This window comes from Drosophila eugracilis, unplaced genomic scaffold, assembly GCF_018153835.1.
Source record: "Drosophila eugracilis isolate 14026-0451.02 unplaced genomic scaffold, ASM1815383v1 contig_440, whole genome shotgun sequence".
Classification (NCBI taxonomy): Eukaryota; Metazoa; Arthropoda; class Insecta; order Diptera; family Drosophilidae; genus Drosophila; species Drosophila eugracilis.
The window spans coordinates 2,233,899-2,258,787 of NW_024573306.1; the positions used below are offsets into that span (position 1 = coordinate 2,233,899).

At 40.7% G+C, this 24,889-nt stretch overlaps 5 protein-coding genes across 6 annotated transcripts in view; 2 read left to right on the forward strand and 3 right to left on the reverse strand.

The window, feature by feature from the left end:
- LOC108105231 (disintegrin and metalloproteinase domain-containing protein 12) overlaps window positions 1-18,025 on the forward strand; it is a 33,637-nt gene extending 15,612 nt beyond the window's left edge. Inside the window, 8 exon segments of the mRNA XM_017211699.2 lie at window positions 9,852-9,970; window positions 10,798-10,992; window positions 11,167-11,318; window positions 12,031-12,361; window positions 12,423-12,452; window positions 12,454-13,783; window positions 13,838-13,967; window positions 15,340-18,025. Of these exon segments, the coding sequence (XP_017067188.2) occupies window positions 9,852-9,970; window positions 10,798-10,992; window positions 11,167-11,318; window positions 12,031-12,361; window positions 12,423-12,452; window positions 12,454-13,783; window positions 13,838-13,967; window positions 15,340-17,143 (4,091 nt within the window). The 3' untranslated portion in view covers window positions 17,144-18,025.
- A 76-nt stretch (window positions 18,026-18,101) lies between these two features.
- Window positions 18,102-18,678, reverse strand: LOC108105232 (cystatin-like protein). Of its 2 annotated transcripts, XM_017211700.2 has the most exons (3): window positions 18,617-18,678; window positions 18,455-18,561; window positions 18,102-18,374 (listed from the first exon to the last, which is right to left on the reverse strand). In XM_017211700.2, exons 1-3 carry the CDS (start codon window positions 18,674-18,676, stop codon window positions 18,182-18,184), a joined length of 360 nt encoding a protein of 119 aa, XP_017067189.2. In that variant the 5' UTR covers window positions 18,677-18,678; the 3' UTR covers window positions 18,102-18,181. The 2 variants fall into 2 exon arrangements, with proteins under 2 accessions (XP_017067189.2, XP_041674912.1); XM_041818978.1 differs by having other exon boundaries at window positions 18,307-18,561.
- Window positions 18,679-19,003: 325 nt separating this feature from the next.
- On the reverse strand, window positions 19,004-20,324 carry LOC108105222 (sperm-specific protein PHI-2B/PHI-3). Its single transcript, XM_017211684.2, is given in 3 exon segments — window positions 19,004-19,444; window positions 19,506-19,883; window positions 19,885-20,324. Coding segments are annotated over 3 exon segments (1,080 nt in total). The 5' UTR covers window positions 20,212-20,324; the 3' UTR covers window positions 19,004-19,069.
- Window positions 20,325-20,945: 621 nt separating this feature from the next.
- LOC108105240 (cell cycle checkpoint protein RAD17) lies at window positions 20,946-22,828 on the forward strand. The gene is made up of 4 exons (XM_017211713.2): window positions 20,946-20,975; window positions 21,034-21,701; window positions 21,760-22,220; window positions 22,275-22,828. Exons 1-4 carry the CDS (start codon window positions 20,961-20,963, stop codon window positions 22,730-22,732), a joined length of 1,602 nt encoding a protein of 533 aa, XP_017067202.2. The 5' UTR covers window positions 20,946-20,960; the 3' UTR covers window positions 22,733-22,828.
- Window positions 22,829-22,892: 64 nt separating this feature from the next.
- Window positions 22,893-24,622, reverse strand: LOC108105241 (protein HEXIM1). The gene is made up of 3 exons (XM_017211716.2): window positions 24,467-24,622; window positions 23,772-24,323; window positions 22,893-23,677 (listed from the first exon to the last, which is right to left on the reverse strand). The coding sequence occupies exons 1-3, from the start codon at window positions 24,486-24,488 to the stop codon at window positions 23,217-23,219; spliced, it is 1,035 nt and encodes a 344-aa protein (XP_017067205.2). The 5' UTR covers window positions 24,489-24,622; the 3' UTR covers window positions 22,893-23,216.
- Between the last annotated feature and the right edge of the window lie 267 nt (window positions 24,623-24,889).

Genomic DNA, 24,889 nt, shown 5'->3' on the forward strand with positions numbered 1-24,889 from the left:
AGAATTTATAAGGTTTTACTATCATTTAATTTAAAAACTTAAAGTTTTTCGGTTAAAGTTAAACTGAAAAAGGGCGTGAAAGAAAAATAAGCCAGTGCTCGCTTAGTTTTCATAAAAGTTTGGCACATAACTTGCATTTTTGGTCAAGGTTTTGTTTGCGGATGTGACCTAGTTTGAGCTGAGGCTGTGGAAAACTGATGGTAATTACACCCGGTAGAATGTAGCTGTGAAATAATGAAATTGAACATGAAAGGACCTAACCGAAAGACCAACATTAGATACTGTAAAGGAAGGAGAGAATCCTTAGGACTATTGACATGCAGGACAATGCAATTTCCAATATGCAACCGGACGGACACGCCCACATACTATCCCCTTTCCTGTGCAGTTTTCTCTTGTACTTCTTTTTTTTTTTTTTAACATTTTTCTTCCGCTTTTTATGCAAACAGTTTCTTTTCCTCAGAGCCTCAAACAAAGAGAATTCCATGGAAACGGTTGTGCGTTCTCTTAAGGATCATTGACCACATAAAAATCCGTTATGGCTACAGAGAGAAAAAAGTGAACAAACGCTGAGCAATTCCAACCTTCTTGTCCCATGCATTTTATTTCCTTTTTTGGCTCGGCCAAAGCGAACTGCAATTGGGAAATGTTGGCAATCATCAGGAGGAGTAGCAGTCAGCTTTTACTTTGTGCCAGCCAAGTTCTTTTATACGGCTGCAAAAGGGTCGGTTGCCCCGAACTCCTACAATGTAAGAAAGCGGGGAGGAAAGTGCAAGAGCATTGCAGACCAAAAATGGCCAGAACAATGTTTATGTGCAATTTTCTCTCCCTGCATTGTGCGTAAAGTTGATGCTAAAAATGGAAAAGGAGAGAGAAAAGTTAAGGAAAATAAGGGAAAATATGTATACAGATGGTAGAATTAAAAATAAATTTTAAAAGAGGTTCTTAAAAATTGTAATTAACAAAATACTTCTAAAAAGGGAAACAAGTTTGCTCTTAAATCATTAAATTAACTGATCAAGTATTAACAGAACAAACTTATTTATATCCCATATTTTTCTTCTTAATGAACTGAGAATGCTCTGCAATGTTTACCTGATATTGATAGACTCAATAATTTATATACTTTATTGACTTTTTGTAAACAAATCAAAATGTTGCCAAGACTTAAAAATGTTGCTGAAACTTGAAAATATCGCCCTAGAGGGCTGTCATTGAGCTTGGCGCCAGCTGATATAAATCAAACTGCTGGCCATTGTTGTTTTGCATATAGGAAAAAAAATGTATATATATAAAGTGTACTGGTGAAACGATTCAATTGAGATTTATTTCAGCAATCACTCTGTCAGTCAGTCGGTCAGCAACATCGTCATGATCATCAGCTGTTGCCTTATCGTCATTATGATGCAAGCCATGTGGCTAGAGTTTGTATTTATTCACTTAATTTCCTATATACACTCGACTGACGACAGCTGTAAATGTTGTAAATCTGAAAGATTTTTTTATAATAATAAAGAGATAAGAATCAGAAAGTATAATGATATAAATCAAATGAGACAAAGAGTTATAACCAGGAAGCAAAGTGATCGGAAATAATGTCATTATGCCACCTGGTCATCGACTTTATGTTAGTTTCTTTGTTGCTGTTCCAGTTTTTTCCCGCCTTTCCACAAAATATTGTAGAATTTATATAGATTGGAACCTAGAGTCTTGCCTTTAAGTGACTGAAAACCTTAAAACTCCTATTAAGAAAAACCATACAACTGTTGATTTAGTATCGATTTCCAATTACGGTAAAGTTTTCATCGACTTGTTGACCTTTTGTCCACAGCTTTAATTGCCGTCCATTTCTTTGGTCTTTTTATGAGCTAGTGACTGGGGCCAGCAGTGGGTGATATCTGCGCAATTAACCAACAAGTTGCATTTTTCCCCCCTATTCTTGGCCTTTGGTCGTGATAGTGTTGGCTTTATCAGCAGGAATTACCAATACCCGCGTTGGGTTGTTGGCTTTTTTACGAGTCGAGCTGGCATAAAACAACACTGTCAGATAATAAAGTTGACAATTTTAAATGCTAAAGCAAACAATGAGCAGGGATAGAGGAAAGCCAGGGGAGAAACCAGGCAAGGAATGGATTTGAGAGTCCGGCAAACATTGAAATCCTTTGACAAACATCAAAGGTGAGTAGGCAGGATTCTCGATTTGTTGTTAACTACCTACCTGGTTCTTATGAGAATCAACCACAGCGGGTGTGAAATTTCACGGATTAGCTAAAAGTGTCTACCTGCAATTGATACTCTTACACTTTGAAGAAAATACCATAAGAACCAACTTGTTAAACTGATGTGAGAAACGATTTCTCCTCCTCACACATCAGTTAAGTTAATGATTGTAGATTTCAAGGTAATTTTCACAACCTTTTCCCAAGTGTATCTCAGTAACTTGTCACTTGTGTTATGGGCCTTTCCCTAGATTATCGTAAGCGGGAGCAGGTGACGTGCTGGGTAAGTCAAGGAAGGTATACCGTAGACCGTAGGTGGTCCCTCACTTTCGCAGACACTTGCCAAAACTCAAGAATTGTGAAAAATGCCGACTGTGCCAAATGCCACCCGCCATTTCCTCAGGGTGTTAATTGGCCAGATCCTTGACCTTCGTCCCAGCTGCAGTCCAAGGAAAAATGGGAAGGACGTAAGAATGAAGAAGGTCCTTGTCATTGAAGTATCTCGGGATAATGTTCCAACATCTCCCGCCGGGCTGCACTCGAATTGATTGTTTTGTTCTATTAGATTTTGCACAGATTCCGTTGCACATGGCCTGTAGTATTGACCTGGCCAAAAATGATTCTAGCCACCACCCGTCTGGCTATTGTTCGACCATGAGTAATGGAGAGGAGCAGCAGATGGCAGGTGCAACCAAGGATGTTTATCTGAACAACGGCAACAAGCTTAGAGATGCATCCAAGAGTTTGCACAATGCAGATTATTGCCATTGAACAGAGTTTATTTATCTTTTGTTTGTTGAATTTCCATTCAGGGAGTTTTCCGCTTGGCAGGAGGCTTTAAGTAGACGGAGGGTGCAGCGGATTTAGTCCAGCGATTTGCGGAAATAATTGTCTGGATGTTGATTGACAGGGAGGCAAAAGTGATTGAAGGCTCAATGAAAAGAGAAGTTTAACAATGGGTCTTCATAAACATATACACATACATTAATCAAACAAATTAAATTCATAATTTAAAAACTTATTGCTTAACAAATTCCATAAAAATAATATTAATATGCAAATGAAAATTCAATCACGTAAACGAGTATTTGTTACGTTACGGATTGTTGAATTTACATATTAGCAATTAGTTTATAACACAAAATTGCACGTTTTCCCAAATGCTACACCAATATTTCAACTTAATAACAAGAAAATTCGATATTCAATGAATTTCAAATTTGTTGGCCTCGCAGATAGCTTCTTAACCCACTGAAAATGCAGCGACACAGTGGCGTACATAAAAATAAGGTCACGGCTGTTTAGCAGACATCTTCCACGCTTCCTTCAGCCTGCGGCCTGTCAACAAGTACCGAAGCTATTGATTTATATAAATGGCTGTTTTGAGAGTATAATTTATGCACAACGCCAGCCAAATCCTGTAGGCAATTAATTTCCGCCAAAGGAGGGGAAAAATCAACAGGAAAAAGAATATAGAAAAAACAAACTGAGGCGAAAGTGCAACGAAAATAAAGCAGATGGAGCTGGGGACTGGGATCTCAAAGATTATTTATAGAAAGTAGATTCAGATTCAAGAAAAAGAGCGAGCATTTCCTTGGGGGTATCTTTAGATTTCCTATTCAGATGTCTTCCCATTTTATGGCTTTCTAATGAAGGGATCCTAAGCCGGCATAATGAAGTTGAGATCTCTTTAGGCTGACAGGTGATCGGTTTTTAGACTAGACCACACAGGGTTCTCAAAGCAACAAATTGAAAGTCATGGGGATGATTGGGAAGAGAAGACTCCACCTTTTGTTTAATTTGATCGGATGCGGGATCTACCTGTCTGGCGCCTTTCTGGTTTTAGTTTTTGTATTTTTCCAAATCCGACAGCGGAGACGTTGAGATCGAGAATCCTTCTACTTCATTTGACTGAGTGGATATTCAGCTAAAGGCCAAGCCAGCCAAGCCCACTTCTCCGGACGATTGTCAGTTGCTCAAGTGCTTTCACGCCCCGGAATGAAAAGCCCCGGCAATGGGATAAGGTATAAAAAAAAATAAAAACCAACTTGAACAAAGCGGCTTTTGTGGCCTGCCCCCATCGCATTTACCTCCATTGTCCTTTTCATGAGACGGCGCACTCAAGTTACAATTTGATTTCTGATTCCGTTTGCCGCTCAACTCGGGACTCTTACCCCCCATCAATCGTGTCTGCAGTTGGTTGTTTTCATTTCATTTCGCTTCGTGTGTTCCCTGGCCAAAGTTTTATTTATACTCAAGTAGTTTGGACCGGGACTGGGGATGTGGATATGGCTGTGGCTGTAGCTGTAGCTGTAGCTGTGGAGTGTGTGGAGGCGAGGGCAGCTTATAAATAATTCAGAAGGTGCCCTTATGCATGCCCCGAGGCGCAGGAACTAGCTGCAGGCCAAAAATGCTGGTAACCTGAAGTCGGAATTGAACTTTGACAAGGCTCATCTGTGTGCCAAGAAAAATTGTTATTTGCAATCCAATAAATTATGAAGACGGAATTGGTAACGAATCAATGGAAAAGTAAGGCTAGAAAGGGAAATCAAAGATGATCTACAATTTAAATGTTATTTTTGAATTTGAAAAACATTTCATTTCACTTTGAATATAATATTTCTTCCACAATGTACGAGTATTTGAAAAGGAAGTTGACTGTCTGGATTATGTCTGGCGTGGACTCTCACCTGCACTGAAATCCATCCAGTTGAGACGTGAGAAACATGCAAAACCTTTATTAGAGTACCAAGAAATAACTAAAGCAGTTGAAATGATAAAAAGTGGTAAAATCCTTCCTCATACATAGCTGATTTTGAGATACCCGAGAGGTGTATATCCATGAAGAAGTACCTTGAATCAACGATGCCTATCTGCCGTTTCTGAGTTCAGTTTTCGGTGCTGCGCATGCGCAGTTTTTGCGTTTTTAACCCAGATTTCGTCCGATGTTCGTGTTTGGCTTTCGGATTGCGTGGCTTGTTGCATTTGTTGACTGGGCACAGAATTTTGCGGCCTTTTGTCAGGTGAAAATTGAGGTGAAAGGCGGTTTTGCGGACTACTGTGTTCGTTCGGAGTGGAGGAGAGAGAAAGAGAGAGAGATTTACTTTCGGATTTGGCCCATTTGGTAGATGGGTGGATAAACGATGATTTGTATTCATAAAGTGCTGTTCAGTAGGTGGCTGCCTGATGGCTCAATTGTCTCGTTAAGATTGTTAACGAAAGATTACAAGCTTTATGGCTGATTAGCTTGCAATTTTTAGCAGCGGAAACAAAAGATTTCGCCCTTGATTAAGCTTAATTACCCTTTTGGGGTTTTCCTTAATGTTAATATTAACTTTTATGTTTTTAGTTTCATATTGTTCTTTTTTTATTTTTTAAAAGATTAAGAAAGTTATTGCTTAAACAATAAGTTTTGGCATTTATTTTGATTGCATTTTCATGGCATTCAAATCGTTTCTCTCTCCGATTTATCCATTAAAGATATAAAAGCAATGCTTTATAGTTCCCATACCCATAAACATGTCAATAAAATCCATATGAATAATTTAAATTTCCTTTCTAAAGAGTCTTCTTTCTTAAAGACTCCGCCATTAATGCCATGGCAAAAACGTTTTCAATTTAGAAGCCCTCTTTTATGGCCCAAACAATTTAATTAAATTGTGATGAGTGTGTGTGCGCGTTGAGTGAGTTTGTTGTGTGTTGCCGGGAAGTTTGTTTTGAATTTCTCCAAACATTTAATTTCGTTTACTCACCAAAAAACAATTGAATTTTTTTTATTATTCAATTACATTTTGTTAGGAGAAAGCCAGAGAGGGGAAACAATAGTTTGTATGCATTTCCAATTTGTATTCGACTGCAGTTCGTTGTGCCCAAAATCGAAGACCCCAAATCCGAATCCGAATCTGAATCCCCAACCGACGTCATCGTCTCCTCGCCTTGTTTATCAATTAGACACACTGCCTCACACACACACGCACACATTCAAATCGATTATATTTTTTGGTATTAGTAGAAATGCCTTTTCCTTCATCGAAGTGGAAATCCCCGCCTTTTCTGACCACGCCCTGGGCTGCACTAATCTGTTTATGGCAGCGAGATTCTATTAATATTTCTTCTCTTTTTTTCTGAAGGGGGGCCCCCATTTAAAGTGTTGGAAGTTTTACGATGGCATCCTAAGAAACTTTGCCCAAATTGAGTTTGGCATATCTCGTCGAGCCTGAGCCCCCGGCAGTCATAATTTAAAATATTTAAATGCCTTCGGCTATAATTGAAGAATGCAATGGCCCAACGACTGCCACTTGAATAGGTTTCACATTTTTCATCATTCAAATGGTTGGCTATGTAAATGGCATTTTCTTTCCCCATTCAATCCCGAATTCAATGTTAAGTTCAATGTGAAAACTAAATGCCTTATCCATTTGGTTGCATTTCATATTTTTTATGGCACGCCAGCAGTTATTAATAAATTTATTTATCTTTTTCTGGACTCCGTTGATTGTTATATGAAAATGGATGAGATTGAGATGGAGACTTGAGGGTGATAGGACGAAGACACATTTATTTATTAACCCCTCCTATTCTCCCTTTACCCCTTGGGGCTTGACAAGTGACAAATGCAGTGAAGATATAGAATTAAATGTGTGAGCCGAAATCAAAATCAGTTTCAAGCCTGCGAGCTAGCCCCCCTCCTGGCGGAAGATTCAAACAAACAATTCCAAACAAACACTGTTTATGGCAGACACCCCAAAACATCCTTACCCATCAGACTCATCATCATCATCCATCGGCATGGATATGGAACATCAAAGTACGCGACGACAACAGTTCGTCAAAATAGAAAAAGAAAAGCGGCATCGGGTTGTAATTTGTTCCTTACTTTAGCCAGCCAGAATCCATCATCACTCGATTCATGACCCGTGCGATGATTGACGGACGACCGAACGGCCTGGTTTTACCCTCAGCTGGAAACCTTAATGCCATATGTTTGCCTCCGGCTCAAGACTCTGACTTGTCTTGGTTTCAGCGTGTGATAATTTACCATTTGCTGAGAAATGCACTGAGGAAAACAATAACCACTATAAGATCAACATTTCATAAAGCTAATAAAATAAACTTAATAAGCTTAGCTATTCCAAATAAAAAAGTAATACAACTATTAATATCTACAATTTTTGCAATTAAACTTTAAAGTGCAGATTTTCCTTATTATTTTCAATAACATATTTTTCTCAAGTGCAATAAGTATGTGAAATTATCCCTCAGCCAAGAGCTATCTATGCGTGGGCGCTTCTGTTGTGTTCTAGTTTTAATGAGTTTCCACTCGACGTAGTGTTTCAGGACAATAGTCCTTGAGGCGCCTCCTGACGCCATTTGCCCAACACAATCTGGTACCATGCCGGCGATGCCTTGCCCTAAATACTCGCAAAGATTGCCAACAGACATGCATTCTTGTGCATCCTTATCAGCTGAGAAACTTGACACCCACTTGTAGATACTTTTTCTTTTGCAGTTTTAAAGAAAGTTAAAAAGTAGTTAACTCATATGAGCCGGGAAAAACTTATTGATGCGTAAAGAGAGATAGATAGGGGCCGGGCCCCACTTCTCATTAGTCATTTGAGCCAATCAATCACTCAAGTTTACTTTGGGTTAATTGTTTTTCCGTAAACAATAAGCCAGAAATACCACCACCAAGCTCCCCTATCTCCATATGGTGATACTATACATCCAGCAGATGCCAACGAAAAGGGATACATTTGGGTCAAAGGGAATTTTCATTAGTCCGCCAGTCATTAGTTCTGTTTTATGATGTCGCACCCTTTAAGTAGTCTCAGCCCCTAAACTTCTCCACATAGAAATCAAATTCCACACATTTCGCTTTTCTTGGCATTTAATTTGATTTTCGATCGGCATGGAAAACATCTTAATAAACAAATACTTTCGATTGAATTTGGTACATATGTGCAAAACTAGGAATTGTTTATGATACTCAAAATGTTTAGCGAAAAGAAACAACATCACACCTTGTTTTATATATTATAGCTTGTGATCCATCAATAACCTATATATAGATTGGTGTCTATTAATTTTAGACTTTTTCAGAAGCTTTCTCCTATTTTAGATTTACCTATAAAAGGCCCTTTATCAATATGTTATTTATAATATATTTTTGGTAGTCTCATAGTAAATGGGTTAAAACAAAGATATATTTGGCTTTTTGTAGTTACCGAAAATGAAAATATTATTATATTTCCTCATAAAGTAAACAAAATGCAACTTAATTATTAATTTTCCCCAACGAAAACCCTTGGTTCTTTGTTTTGACCCCCACAGATTTTTTTGCAATTCAAAAATATACCAAAAAGACAGCAGCAAAAAGGGGGAATTTCTCTTACAACAAAGCAGAGCATTAAGTGTAAAAAAAAACATATATTTTTATATATAACATACTCTGAACAACTTGGCGGCCTCTTCATGATTTTGCGTTAAACGTCGGACGTGGTAAAAATAAATACAACAAAATCTCGCTTTTTTCCTGTGGGTACTTTCAGCATTTTTGTGACGCGTTGCGTCGTGTAAAACAAAAACCTCTGACGCGTGTGACATTTGGCGCTGGAAAGTGACTTTTGAGCATGGAGCGAAAAAAAGGGAGAAGTGACTTTGCAGCAGTTGAAAAATTGAAGAGTTGTTTTGGGGGAGAAAGAACTGGGGTAACTTGGTCTTGCTTGGTTTATTGTTTTCTCGTGTTTGGCCTCAGGACTCGAGTGATTTTGCTTCTGGGGTCTGCGTGTCCAATTTTCTACTTGTACAAACTTAAACACCATTGCGGTTGAGATTATAGCACAGCGAAATGGATACTTTTACTATATGTATATACCTTTAAAATATATTTTTGGGGTCTTAAAGCTGAATTTTTACAAAGAATAAGAAGATAGTTTAATAGCAAAACCCAGCCTATTTTTTAAGAAAACATTATGACTACGAATCAAATCGTTTACTTTCTTAAACAACTATCTATTATTAATTACTTTAAATTCTAAAAATTAAAAAAAGAGATTTCGCAACATACCCCATTTAATTATTTTTGCCTGACCTCTGCTGTATTCCGCCCTGCATGCAAGTGCTAAGCGCATCTGTATCTGCGAGATACATGCCAGGGTTGTCAGACATCTGCGCTGTCTGCCGGCTCGCATTAATTAGACGTTTTTCTGTGCTTGTCCAAAAGTCTGGTCCATATCTATATAATATTATTTATGAACTTGCTAATTTTAGCACTGCCCCTGGCCTGAAAATTGAGCCCCAAGAAGCGAGATGACTGATGCTCTCAGTCTTATCAGAGTATCTCAACATGCCCGGCAACATGTTAAATGATTATCAGAGCAAGGCATTCGCTTCGCCTTAATTTCGGGCTCAAGTTGTCAGCATTTTGGATGCCTGGCGGCGTTGACTTTAAGCCTATTAGATACACCACACTCCGACGCAGCAGAAAAGCTTTGTTCACCTTGAGATATGGGGGAAATCAGGGTAAGAAGGGGGAGAGAGTCTCTAGGTGCGGCCCAAGTAGTTTGTAATTAACAGCATTTACATCACCCTAATGAATGTTTTTCCTCCTCCCTCTCTCTTTCTATATTGCAGCACACACCACCGCCGACCATTTAACCGTCCTCGACGAGTTCTCAACTCACACTGTGATACGACCGCAGGTGGAACATGGACGCACTAAGCGCAGCCTGCCAACCACTCTGGATGCCACCGTAAGTAGCCAAGGGCAATGGCAACGTGGGGGTAATTGTGCTAAATTATGCACTAGATGCCACATTCTATCATTATGTGGTTGTCAAGTTGTTTTTCCTGATTTTCCACATCAACTTTTTTGAGTTCATGAAAAATAGAAATGATCAAGCTAAAATGTTTGGATGCTACAATTTTGCTTTACTGAGTGGTATGTCCACTGAACATGCAATAGTTTAAACGCCAAGTTGATACTTACAAAACTTCAATTTAATCCTAAAAATGATGTTAACTCTAAAAACTATAAAACTTTTAACTCTTTAAAAACAATCGTAAAGTTTTTACCGGTTTGACTTTTACGAGTGTTTGTAAAAATTTCTGTTTTGCTCTTTACTGAGTACCAAACTTTTTTTTAACATTAAAAAAGTATCAGATATTTAAACATTTTGAACAATTCACCACTTCAGCAGGAGGCAAAAAAGGTAATCAAAATTAACCAGAAAATAAAGTCCCCCCGTAACAGGAAAAATTTGCGCGAAATTCATTACATGCCTGGGGGCAAAAATGTTTGGAGTTTACAGGGTGGACTGTCAAAAAGCCAAACCCCGTTTTAATTAGCCCTTTAAAAAACAACAACAGTGAGTGGGTGGTTGGGTTAAAGGCAGTGAATAGGGTGAAATTTCAGTTAACCCCTGCGACTGGCAGGACATTACACATTCGCACCTCGCCTCTTTGTCACGCCCACAATTTGCATGCGAAAATGAAATAAATGGGGATGACCGCGTCAGACAGACCCAAATGGCTTAATCTTGTTAACGTTATCTCCCCGCTCTCTTCTGCCAATTTCCAGGACGGCCTTCACACGCCGCACATTACATTGAGTTACACCCACGAGGGTAAAAGGGTTACCATTGACCTGCAGCGAAATGATCGCTTGCTGCCGGACACCCACTTCCTGCGATACCAAAATGCCAGCGGAGAAGCCACTCCTAGCCATGTGGTTCGCAACTTCACCAAGACTGAGGTTGATTTATGCCACTATCAGGTAAGTGAACAGCATACACTTTGGAGAAAACAGATTCTCCATGTTTAAGGAAAAATACAAATTTCCAAAAATATATTTGAAAATTTAAAATAAGGTAAAGCTCTTTTCGAAGTGTACTTAGTTACTTTGAACTTTGTAGTAATTTCCCATTTGATTTGGTTAACCCATTCCCAGGGACACATTCGTGGTCAACCGGACTCTGTGGTAGCTCTCTCCACCTGTGATGGTGCTCTGGATGGCATCGTTTTCGATGGCAAGCAAACGTACATTATCCATCCCCATGTCCACGGCAAGGGGCGACTGCAGGATGACCACTATCTGCTCAGGTGAGTTGTTCATCCTTAAATTAGGTTAGCAGAAAATACTAGAAAAGAACGAAGAAATAGGTTCGCCTTTAAAATAGTGACAGCCTATTAATTTAATTTAAGCGGGGCCCTTTTTATAAAAATATGTTTAAAGAGTTAAAACTTCACTGTAATAAAATCAATCTAACAATGTAGTGGTATTTAACAACATAATAAAGAACGATTAGCTTCATTAATATCATTTTAATTTGACCGAATTATCATCTATTTATTGCCTTTCATATAGAAAGTACTCTGAATGGGCTCAGTTTGAAATGATAACCAGGTAATCGAAGTTTATGGGGCCTCTTCCGTTCCGTTTATGATACTGGTCAAGACACGATTCCCTTTTCCAAATGCCGTTTATCTAATCTGTAGTTTGTGGCCTCTTTCGACCTAAGCGAAATATTGTTTACTCACTTGTCATAAATGTTAGAGCAGTCAGGAAAGTGTTTTTTTTTTCTTAGTACCAGGGGCCGGACGGAAGGGGTTTGCTGCCCAAATGTTTACCTATTTGTGGGCCACAAATATTTACCTATTCGGGTATATTTGCCCGAGTTCCCAAACCAGAACGATATTCGTAACCAAAAGCGACCTACTCATTCATTATGTTTATGCGCCACCGTCACTTCCGTTATTAATTTCTTTTGTTGGCCACGGAAATATCAAATTACCTTCGATTTGTTCTACGCAGGATGGTAGATAGACATCCAACGAACGCCACCTGTGGCTATGACAGCCATAGGGACGACCACAGTCACGACCACGAAAATAATGGACTTGGCGGGGAGATTCCTTCACTGCCATTCCGCCTTGATGGCGGCGAATTCCAGAGAACTCTGCTCCGGAAGAGGCGTCATTCGGACGATAGCAATCAATTGATCCGGGGCCCATACAATGCCAACAAATACTCCAGCTACGTGGAGCTGGTCATCGTCGTGGACAACAAGGTGTACAAGAACATGCAGGAGAGCTCGAAGAAGGTGCACCAACTCTGCAAGAATCTGGCCAACATAATCAATGCGGTAAGTATTATTATTATTATTAATTTATAACATATAATATAATATCACACCTCTCTTTTAGCTCTATGTCCCATTGAATATATTTGTGGCCTCTTGTGGGCGTTGTAATCTGGAACGAAAACAACGAGATGGAGTTTTCCAGCGACGGAGACGTGACGCTACGGAACTTTTTAAACTACCGTAGCACCAAACTAGTGCGAGAGCACCCCAACGATAATGCCCAGCTGCTGACCAAAGAGATTTTCACTGGCGGCGTAGTGGGCAAAGCCCTAAAGGGACCCATCTGCACGTATGAGTTTTCCGGAGGAGTAAGCATACAGCACAGTCCCAACACCGCAATGGTGGCCACCACAATGGCTCACGAGATGGGTCACAATTTTGGCATGGAGCACGATACACCAGAATGTCATTGTCGGGATGAAAAATGTGTGATGGCTGCCTCGAGTACTTCGTTCATTCCGGTTAGCTGGAGTAGCTGTAGCATTGATCAGCTAACGATAGCCTTCTCGCGTGGCATGAACTACTGTCTGAAGAATAAGCCAGAAAAGCTATTTGAATCGCCAACCTGTGGCAATGGTTTCGTTGAGCCTGGGGAACAGTGCGATTGCGGATTGCCGGAATATTGTGAGAATAATTGCTGTAATGCCGAAACCTGCATGATGCACTCAAATGCCTCCTGTGCCACCGGAGAATGTTGTGATCTGAGCACCTGTCGTCCCAAATTAGCGGGCAGTGCATGTCGAGAAGTTGAAAATGAGTGTGATTTACCGGAGTACTGTACTGGAGAGTCAGAATACTGTCCGGCGGATGTGTACCGACGTGATACGGAGCCCTGTGACGGAGGTCAAGCCTTCTGTTTCCATGGCACTTGTCGATCCCACACGAATCAGTGCCGAACTTTGTGGGGACCCACGGGTGAGAATTCCGAGCACTGCTACAACAAGAACATGGAGGGCACCAGGTTGGGAAACTGTGGCTTCAATCGTCTGAATAAGACTTTTCTACGTTGCGATGAGGAGCATGTCAATTGTGGAATGCTGCACTGCATCCACTTAAACGAAAGACTCGAATTCGGCATGGAATCGGCGGCTGTATTGTCACATTCCTACATCAGTCACGATCGTAAGATTGTGGCCTGTCGCACTGCCTTGGTGGATCTGGGTTTGCAAACCACAGATCCAGGACTAACGCCCAATGGAGCTAAATGCGGTGCGGATAAGATGTGCGTGGACCAGCGATGCCTGCCAGTGGCCACGGTTCGGCAGAAGGGCATGGGATCTCCATGTCCGGACGATTGCAATGGCAATGGCATTTGCAATAGTCGAGGCCACTGTCACTGCGATGTCGGCTTTGGCGGCGAATCTTGTTCGAAGGCGGGGTCTGGAGGTTCTCCCGACAGTGGACCAGCCACAGATCCAAATGGTATGTTGGTAAATTGTATTTTGATAAAGAAACTCATCAATGTTCTTCTTTTAGGTTCTGTGGGTCTCAAGCGATTCCTGTACGTGCTGTTCTTCATCGTTTTTCCTGTTGTGGCCTGCTTCTGGTGGCTCTATCATTGCTACAAGAACGGATGGTTTACCCGTGGAAAGCTGGCTGACAATATGTATGTATCGACCTCCTCCTTCAGCAGCGGCTCGAAAGAGGACAGCAGTCCCGACAGCAGCATCTCCACCCAATTAGCATATAAGCAGTCCCCTGCACGCACTGCACCACCTCCACCGCCCACACAACCACACCACACTAATCCACAGCCAAGAGGTGTTGTAACTAACATGCCCCCGGCCACCATTACTAACATACACGCCATCCTGCCGCGCCACAAGTCCAATCCAGATGCAGTGCATCAGGTTCACATTCAGCCGCCATTAGTGCCGAAAAGTCAGAGCACCTATGAGATGCGCTTAAAGTTGTCCACATCGAAAACGAGTGTCCCACAGTCCTTCTCTAACTCCTCCTCCAATTACAACAACAACACTGAGTCACTAAACAACAACAATGACAAGAGCAACACTAACAACAGTACACAGAGACGCAAGCTGGATATCACGGCCCCAAGGCTGAATGCCACCACAAATCCACTAGCGCTCACCGAGGGCGCCCAGTTCATACAGAGCGACCCCGCGAGGTGCGCCAAAAACTAAACAAACAATTAACTACAGTGAAATACGCTTGCACTGCCACTAAAAAATATACTGCATGACTTTGCGCTTGGCCAAGGGTGTTACATTATTCTTGCAGAATTAAGAAAGTTACGAATCTTAACGATTTAGTTAGGTATAAATTGATAATGACATATTTTTATACCTTATCCGTATTTTAATTAAAAAAAACGACAGAATTGGAATTTCTTAAGATATGAAAAATATAGGTATCATTTTTAAAGATATAAACTTAGTTAAAATCCAAAACAAAGCATAGCATAAATTTTAAATTATAATCAGTGTAGATAACAAAACCAAATTAGAATTAATATATACTTCATATTTATTACCAACAAAAATGTTTAAAAAAATCTTAAACAATCTTAAGAAAGACATAATTATGAATGGGAATTTTTTCATATAAAATCTGCAGGGATATATCTCAGATTCGGAAAACCGAAGACAACTTTTTCGTTCATTTTAACACGCTCCCCGTTTGCACGTTTGTGTTAATGCCATATAACCAAAAACCCATAATCATGAAATACTACTAATACAATTTTAGTTTTAATTTCAATTTATTTTCTAGTTTAAGTTGTCTTGACTTTTTGAGTTACCCAATAAATGTCTTGTTTTAACTTTTGGTGTTGGCTTTATATTTGTCTTGCTATCTGTATGCCTTTATATTATCAGCCTTATTTTACTATCCTAGCACTGGTGTTTGGTTTATGCACGTTTTTCACGTTTTGGTATGTTAAACAACTACACTTTAAAAGCTTCGATCTTAGTATATATTTACCTCCTATTAATCTTTCTAACTAAATATCCTTACAGTTTGAAACCCTCTGGAGGAAGCAAGCCCATCACCACGCGTACCAGTCAAAATGGCAGTGGTCCACCAACAGGGAATGGACTACTAAAATCCACTCCTAGCAGTACGGATGATATGGATTCGGCTCTATTGAAATCCCCAAGTGATTCCACACCCACAGCTGGATTGTTTGGAAAATTCGATGGTTTCACTTTACGTCCGCTGAACGATGCCACTTCGCCGGCAAGCAATTACAGTGGACCGAATGTGGCCTTTGTGCAGCCCACTGTGCAACAGGATGGACCACAGAGAATGGCACCACCACCGCCGGCTGTTAAGCCAGGAACTGCTCCCGTTCATCCGCCATCTCCGAAACCAGAAGCCACTTGGGTAAGGCCAGCGCCTGCCTTGCCTCCACCTAATCCTGGTTCTACGGCTCGTCCTATTATTTCACCACCCAAATTGGATTCCAGTACATTAACCATGGTGCCGCTCAAAGGCAGCACGGAGGATCTCTCGCCCACTCGATCCGCTCCAGCTCCTCCAGTTCCCCTACACGCTGATCCTAAGCTGAATATTAAAAGAGATGGTACCATACGCCGATTCGCTTCGTTCCTGAAGAAAGAGGAGAAGCCACCGCTAAAAGAGAAGACCTACATCGATCGGGAGCGACTGCGAACGTTGGAAATTTCTGCTCCCATGCCTGTTCCCGCTGCGGCTCAAACGGAGTCCTCCAACTCCGATTCGGAGACAACGCCCCGCGAAGAGGAGACTCAGAATCTGGTAAAACGAGCCCAATCCATGCGATCGCCAACGAAAAAGACTCCACTACAGAGCTTTGGATCCATGCGTTCACCTCCTGGACTGCCGCGTCCCAAAAGTGGTCAAGTGAACAGCAGTGGGACTTCGAGACCCAAGTCGCCGCCACCAAGGCCTCCGCCTGTGGTAGTCAAGAAAACCAACTCCACTATTAGCTCTTCGGGATATCAGAGGCCAGTGGCCACAGCCCAGAGATCAGTGGAGAATACCTACGACGACTGTGAGTTTGTGGAGAATGAAGTTCGAGCCTCCAACGATGATATATATTCCGTGATTGATGAGATTCCACCAGCGGCACAGACCCTCAAACGAAGCGATTTGGTTGCCAACAGGGCGAGTAACGGCAGCGATATGGGATTGCTGAATGAAATTGTCAATGAGCTGGAAAAGATCAACGGGGACTCCATATATTCAGGGAAACCCGTTGCTACTGCAGCAGCAGCTCCACCTCCTGCAGAACCTCCAAAAAGTCCTCAGCGACCTGCTCCACCTAAGCCAGCGAGCAGTGTGCTGGAGGAAAAGGCAGCCAATGCATCTGCAAGCACATATCACCGCCCTCCCCCAGTAAATGCGCCTGTGGCAAGGGTTAAACCTACGGTGGCGGAGAAGTCACAGCCCAGCATGTCGAGCTTCAAACCGCCGGCGGGTACCGGCGGTCAGTCGCAGCCAGCGCCAGTTGTACAGCTGGCCAAGAGGAGCAGCAGCGGCAGCATCACCGGAGGCACTAACTCCACCCGTCCCAAATCCTTTATGAAGAGCACAACGAAAACACTGCCCAATGGAACGGCGGGAGCGTCGGTAACGGCGCCCTCGGCCACCATCCAGAAGCCCAAACCGCTCTCGGCAAAGCCATCGTTTAGCGGCGGAGGAGCGGGTGGAGTTCTGGGAAAGCGGACGAATGGTGGTGCAGCGCCCACGCCTCCCACCGTAAAAGCAGCGGTGACGGTGTCGGCGGCGCCAAAGTCCAACATTGCATCGCTGACACAGCGATTCGAGCCGAGCAAATAGACTAAGGAAAACTATGATAAGTGGCATGACCATGGGCATAGCAAAAAATATTTAATGTAAAAAAAATGTTAGATCGATTATTAAGAACTGATTATTACACTTACCAATTTTTAATGATTTAATACTAAATATTTAATACTTTGGATAGTATAGTTTAATAATTTTCTGATTTATGATTTGTTTTAAGATAACTGGAAAGCAAATTCTTTTAAATTCAAACTTTTATGTCTTTGTGTGAAAATTAGTAAACCTTTTAGCTTATATTCTCTGCCATTTTGTGATTCTTGGCTATGCTCTTGGTCTGTCTAAAACCCCACCCAGCGTGGAATTGACTTAAGTTTTAGTTAAGATACGATCAAATTGTATTTGGCACTGACTATGACTACGACTACGTCGCCTTTGATATTCATTCCTTTACCGATGTCCCACTAGTTAGACGTAACGCGTTGCTTAACTCATGTGCTAAGTATGTATCTCAATGGTTAAATGTTTAAGCGCTGCATGTGAAGTTTTATTTTAGCCCCTAACGTTTAGCTGCGTACTTGTATCTGTATCTATACTCTACTTTACGGTAATCCCTTGTATTTATGTATATGTTTATACGCAATATGCTTTTGTAAATAAAAACCAAAGAAGAAGTTAAATTGTCACAAAAAAAAAATAAGAAAAGAAAAACAACAAGCACCGCCTCGAAGTGATCAATTAAAAAGTGTTGTATAGTTGGGGATATTAACAAAGTAATTAAAGATGTCGTTTCAGTAGCGAAATCAATTTAAATTTTCTCAATGTTGCAAAGAATTATGTTATGCCCCATATGTAAGAAAGATATCAAATGTGTATAGAACCGAAGTTATGTTAAAATATATGTTTAACCAAATTAAAGACAATTGTGTTTATTAGGGGAAAATTTATGTTTTGTCTTAAGAAAGTTGATCTATATAAACTTTTTAGGAAGGGATTTTCCTGTTTCGAAATAAGATTTTTTAAAGAATTTTATTCGACCATAAGCTTTATATGATATTTTTAAACAATAACGTTTTACCAGGTTATCTGCACCAGCTTATCACCTGAGCACTGGATAGTGATTTCGGTTCCATTTTCGCTTTGCCTGGGATGAGTCCAAATACCCACTTCGCACTCCCTTGTTACCGATCCATTAAACAGCTTCACCTCGAATTTTTTAAGAGTGCCTGCCACTACTTGTGTGGTTGCCTTAATCACTTTGACAACTCTGTAAAAGAAATATAATTATAAATCATTTAGAAAATGAATACTGCTTTTTCTTATAAACTTAATTTTCTTCAAACTTACTGGTAGTTGGGACCATCTCCAGTTGCCAGTTTTTCAAGAGTTCTGGTCAAAAGCTCCTTAGCCTCTACAAGTTGTACTCCCTGCAGGGGAGTTATGCGACCGGGTATCTGAGACGCTATTAAAATGAAGTATTCAATGATTTAAAAAAAAACTAAAACTTACGACAGCAAAGGTAACTGACAGAGTCAATCCCAATACAAAAACCACTTTCAACGCCTGCATTTCCTTCAAAAGATTGTTTTAAACTGAGGACACACAGCGAATAAAGAGTGATTATATAGAAAATATTCCTCTGTTTTTTAGTTTAACGTTTATCGTACTTGGATTTTCTTTTACGATGAACACCATTGGGTTCTTATTCTGTGATTACTTCCCCTCAGAAAAAGCTTATCAATTTTATATATATTTATTTTTTTATTGTAAAGTACAAGAATTATTTTTATTTCTTATTTTTAAAGATGCTGATAAATGCATTTCCCCACACAAAGTTCTGATAAAATCCAGTTGTTATAACTCCATTAAATGAAGAACAATAAGAAAGCAACAATATAAAACTACACAATTATATTGAGGATATTTAATTACAAAACTTTCGATAAAAAAATACCATTAAAATCAGGCCTTGCGCTTGCGCTTTGCCTTGGTAGCTCCTTGAGGCGTGGACATGGCCTGGGCTTTCGACAAGTCGGCCGAGGAAATATCCGGTGTCTCGTTAATTTCTTTGGCAGCCACCAGTTTCTTGACTGCCTTGACTTTCGGCCTGGCCGTCTTGGGCTGAGCCAGAGTGCCGATGGACTTGCGCGGTTTTTTGGCTTTCGCCACTTCAGATGATTCCACTTTAAGCTTAGCTTTGGACTTGACCGACTTCTTTTCTACTTCTGGAGATGTGGTTTTTGGAGTGCCCAGCATAGCCTCTGCAGCAGCTGAGGCGACTGCCTTAGATCCTGGTTTAATCTTGGCACCGTCTACAGGTTTCTTTTTTTTCGCAGTCTAAATCAAAAATATTAAAAATATATAAAAGCAAAGAAAAAATTATAATAAATTTACTAACTTCTTTTGTTTTCCTTTCCGTTGGCTTACTGGCTTTTTCCTTGGGTGCTTTCTTTGCCTTCGCCTTCGCCTCTTTCTTTTCGGACTTCTCCTTTAGTAATCTCTCAGCTTTGGCCTTCTTCTCTTTTTCCTTTTCCTTCTCCTTTTCCTTCTCCTTTTTTGCTTTCATTTTCTCCACAGCCTTGGAGGAGCTCTTCTGCTTATCAGTAAGTTTAAAGGAGCGCTTTAACATTACCACCTCGCCATTCGTCTCGGCTACTCTTAGGGCGCGATGTATGAGACGACCCGTTTTCTTTGCATCCTTGAACTCGTGACCATTATCCTTGAGATACGCAATAATGGCAGGAACCGATGATCCCGATCGACTCGACAGCTTTCCCAATAGCCATCAGTGCTAGGGATATAAGTGAACCCTTTGATTTTGGAACCATAGACTTAGGGTTTTCCGTATCGTTTGTCGCCATTTTCAATCCATCATCGGGTGGGGGAGTGGGATAGGGATGTCTATCAGACACCAGCTTAACGGACTCGGGCTCTTCTTCAACGGACTCCTCTTCATCTCCCTCCATCTCCTCCGCAGATTCCTGCAACTGCTCTTCCTCCTCCTCACCTAAATCAGATTCCTCGGATTCAGGAAAATCATTCTGCATATCCTCCTCGCCTTCATCCTCCGAACTATCATTATAAGCAACCACTTTCAGTTTCATTATTGTAATTAAAAACAAAATTTAAACAAATATTATTTAACAATTTTAAAAACAGCGAACAACACTAATTGACAAGTGACTCTCGTGGTAATAAAATGCAATGGCAGTCAAGACACAGAAGAAACGGTAAAGTAAGTTAAATCATTTTCAAGTACAGGTAAAACCATAACAAGTGAACTCAAATTATTCTTGTTTTTTTGTCACCAGGACATAGATGACAACTAGTTTTTCAAAATACAAATATTTATGACTTCTTTTTTTGTTTTAAATATATTTTTTATATCAAATTTTTTTTTTTCGAAAATAATATTTCCCGGTATTGAGCATTTACTGCGTTTACCGCTCTTATATTATGACAAAGCAAACCTTGGTCAAAAATAAATCAGACACAGATTAGAGCTTTTTAACTGTAAATTAAGACAAAAAGTAGTAGGAAGGAATTCAGTATATATATATGTAGTATAATATGTAATATAAAAAACAAGGTGAGTAGATGAAAATTTATTTATAAAAAATGTATTTATTTTAAAATTTATTTTTATATAATTTTTACAGAAAAAATAAACAAATAATAAACAATATAAATGAAATAAAATATAAATACTAACAAATAAAAAAAAATTTAATTCAATTTCCATAATAAAAACTTTTATATTTAAATTGCGCGCTCTTTTTTAAAACCTATCGATTGTGTGATGTCGCATCACCACTTCTTCAATCTGGTAACACTTTAAAACAAAATTCGCAAGATGAGCGCAAGGAAGGTAAACAATTTGAAATTTCGGTTATTTTGGAGCAAATACTAAGTAATTTATGCTTAAGAAAACTTGGGTAAGATGCGCTTTCAGCGAGATGAACTTGACAGCCAGCCCGGTTCCATCAGAAGCCACGCCAGCCAAGCGCACAAGGAGTGCTAGCAATGTGTCTACCAGAATTTCGCGGTCTCAAAGCGGGAATGGCACGACTACTACAATTGCCAACGTAGAATCCGTGGATCTCACGACCGCAGACGATGACGAGGATGCGGACATAACTGGACCACCACCGGAAGTAAAGGAAAACTGGATGGAGACATTTGCGCCAGCCACCGTTGAAGAATTAGCTGTGCATCCCAAGAAGATCGGAGAACTTCGCGATTGGCTTCGTCACTGTGAGGCGGTGCGAAAGAAGTTCCCGGCTCAAATGTGCCTACTCACTGGACCAACTGGTGCTGGCAAAACCGCCACGTTGCGGGTCCTAGCTAAAGAGTTCGGCTACCAGCTGCAGGAGTGGATTAATCCTGTGGATTGCGAAGTGATCAACGCTCTGGGTGATCAGCAGAGTGGGGCTGCCTATTTGGGCTCTCATGTAGAGGCCTTCAAGAGCTTCCTGCTACGCGCATCGCGATACAAATCTCTGCTGGACTCTCACAACAAGAGGCTGCTTCTCGTTGAAGACTTTCCCAATTACCTGATCAGCGATAAGGATGCCAACTTTGAGGAGTTACTGGAGTGTGTAGAAAAATCATAAGGTTTTAAAATAGCTTCCTAAAAACATATTTCGTTACAGTGAATACTCTACGTATGGCAAATGTCCCCTGGTTTTTATCGTGGCGGATGCCAAATCTAGAGGTTTAAACATTAGCTACCGCCTTTTTCCAGATCAACTAAAAGCCAAACATCGCATAGAGCACATCAGCTTCAATGCCATTGCATCCACAATCATGCAAAAGTCTATGAAAACCTTCTGTTCTATAATGCAGCAGCCGCAAAATAAAACTACTTACAAGTTCCCCTCGTCCACTGTTGTTGAATCGATAGTTGTAGGCGCCCAGGGCGACATACGAAATGCCTTGATCAATTTACATCTTAGCTCCTTAAAGGGAGTTCCCAGCATGCCAACCAAACAGCTAAATGTCAGTGTAGCCACCAAGGGGCGTAAGAAGAAGATACAAAACACTCTAAAGTCCATTGGAAGAGACGAATCCATTACTTTGATGCACGCATTGGGAAGGGTTCTGAATCCAAAGTGTAAGTAATATATAATAGCTTATGTATGAATACCAATAATCTTTGATTTTTTAGATAAAGACGACAAAAGTATGGTTTACAGCCCTGAGGAATTAACCGAAGCCTTCAATACAGAGCCCAGAAATTTCGTAAACTTTATACACGCCAATTACCTGCCACATTTCAAAGACATTGAAGAAGTCGTGGACGCCATAAATGACCTGGGACTTTCCGATTCTATGCTCAATGAGTATCGTGATGATGCTTTGTCCGTAATGGGTCTAAATATTGCTATCAGGGGAGTTATGCTGGCAAATAGTTCCCCTGTCAGCGGTTGGATGCCAGTTCGAGGACCCAAGCGAATCAATATACAGCCACAGGCCACTCTGGCTGAACAAAGACTGGTCGGTGTTGGTTACGCGGGCATTTCCAGAACGCTTTATGCCACTGAATACTGTTCATTGGTAAAGTGCATAGCGGGTAAGCATTCTGAGACTCATTCAAACGAAAATACTAACTCTATTCAAGTATAAAAAATAAGTCTTTTAGATTAATTTATAAATAAACTATAAGGCAATGTATCTGATGTTAGAACTAAGATACAAATACAGAAAAAATAAATTGTAAAACACGTCCCTAGGATCAACTTTCTATCGCAATTTAAAAAAATAATAATAAAGAAAATCATTCACCTTTATTCACGATTTAACTTTTTATTTATCTACAAATCGAGTTTTCATTATACAAAATTCCATTAAAATCAACGTGTCGAGGCAACATCTTAAAGTATTTTACACCAGACATACCAACGAAAATACATTTGGGAGGCATCTTCCGCAGATAATAAAATAATGCTAATGCTTTCAATGGATGATGAACTGATGATTGAAATGTAAACCCCACGCTTGAGGAGCCCACATATGAATTAAAAACTAAACAAGGTTTCTTTTTATATGTCGCCAAATTCTACCATAATTGAGTCTTCTATTTACACAAGGCGGAAATGCCTACTCCATCCTATTTAACTACAGCATCGCCTGGCTTTGGGACATCACTGGAGTTGTCATCTTCATCCATTTGATTGCCATCCAGCAAGCGCTGGCGCTCCTCCTCATTTGCATGGCCATTTAGGTGGATTGGCGATCTGGACCTAGAGCGGGTACGGCTCCGTGCATGCCGTTCGGCATGACCATTGGCAATGTTCAGTCCAGCCACGCCCATCTCATTTCCATCGCTGCTGCTCGATGAAGTACTGGAAGTGGTGCTCGAGGTGGTGCTGCTGCTGTCGCTCTCGCTGTCCTCGCTAGAAGAGTCCATGGGTGTGGGTTGTGGCTGCTGTGGCGGCTGTTGTCTGGCTTGCAGATCGCAGGCGGAACTGGGAGTGGGAGCAACTGCCGATGGCGGGGAGGCAGCGGCCGCAGCAGCTGCCGCTGGTCCAGCTGCCGTGGAGCACGAGCGCAGAAAGTGGGAGCGCAAAACTGGAAGATGGGGTAAATGTTATTTCTGGAATTTATGGTTTCCTTATCTTAAAAACTCAGCCGCTTGTTAATTAAACATAGTATGATTACTCACATTGATTCTCCCTTGTCAACTGTCGCAACTTTTCATCCTGCGCGCGAATCTTGGCGCCAAACTCTTTAGATATGTTCTGGGCCTTGGAATAACGATCCTCTATCTGCATACACTCCTGGATGAGATCTTGCTTGCTCATTGTCTCCAGACGTTCAAGTCGTGCCCTTTCGTAGACATTAGAAAATTCCTTGGAGAGGAAAAGCACCTGATCCTCGGTCTGCGAGCCAAAGCAATTGTCATCGGAGTCGTCTTTGTGAAGCTCGGACATGTGCTCTTCCATTAGGAAGCGGTTTGTGTTGTAAGGGACGAGGAGGGATCGCGACCTTACTAACTTTGTGCGGCTAGTATGTCGGATATTTCCCTCGAGTGTAGCTCCTGCACCTGTTGGCATATCTAGTTTCCACTGTGGGTAATGATTCTTGGTTTTCTTGGGCAGCATCTTCGACTTTTTGCCCCGCCGATGCTTCCTTTTCGGCATTCCCGCTCCGCCTCCACCCCCACTGCCACCCCCTCCTCCACCACCATCCAATGGTCGCTGCTGGGTACCACTTTCTGCAAATTAAAGAATGAATTTCAAATTAAAACCGCCAAAAACTCGGAAATACAACTCTGTCAAACGCAGTGGCAAAGGGGAGAAAAAAAACAATCCAATAAGACAGTCGCCATTTAAGTACTTTCTGAATGCCGAATTTTACCTTTTTTTACAGCTTCTGCCATGTTGATAATACAATTATAGGTCTCTTTTGCACTTGATAATGTCTTTGAGCGCCTATTTCAATTTTTTTTGCAAATTTTTAAGCTTGCGAAATTTATTCTTAGCGACTAAAACTCTCAGTGTGAACAGGTCCTGGCACCTGAGTTCCACCGTAAATTCTCTGCTTAACGCGAGTGTAAATTCTCCAGATACTGTCACATTAAAGACATGAGGGCGCTAAATTTAAATTAAGAGTTTACAATTGGATCGTTCCATAGAGTAAAGATTGAAGAGTAAAGTAACTGAAAAGCATTTAAAAAAATACAATGTTTTTCTTTGTATGTCTTCTGTTTAAAATTAGAACTGAACATTACCCTTTTCAAAGTATATTACCAAATGTCTTACATATTTTATAATTAAAAAT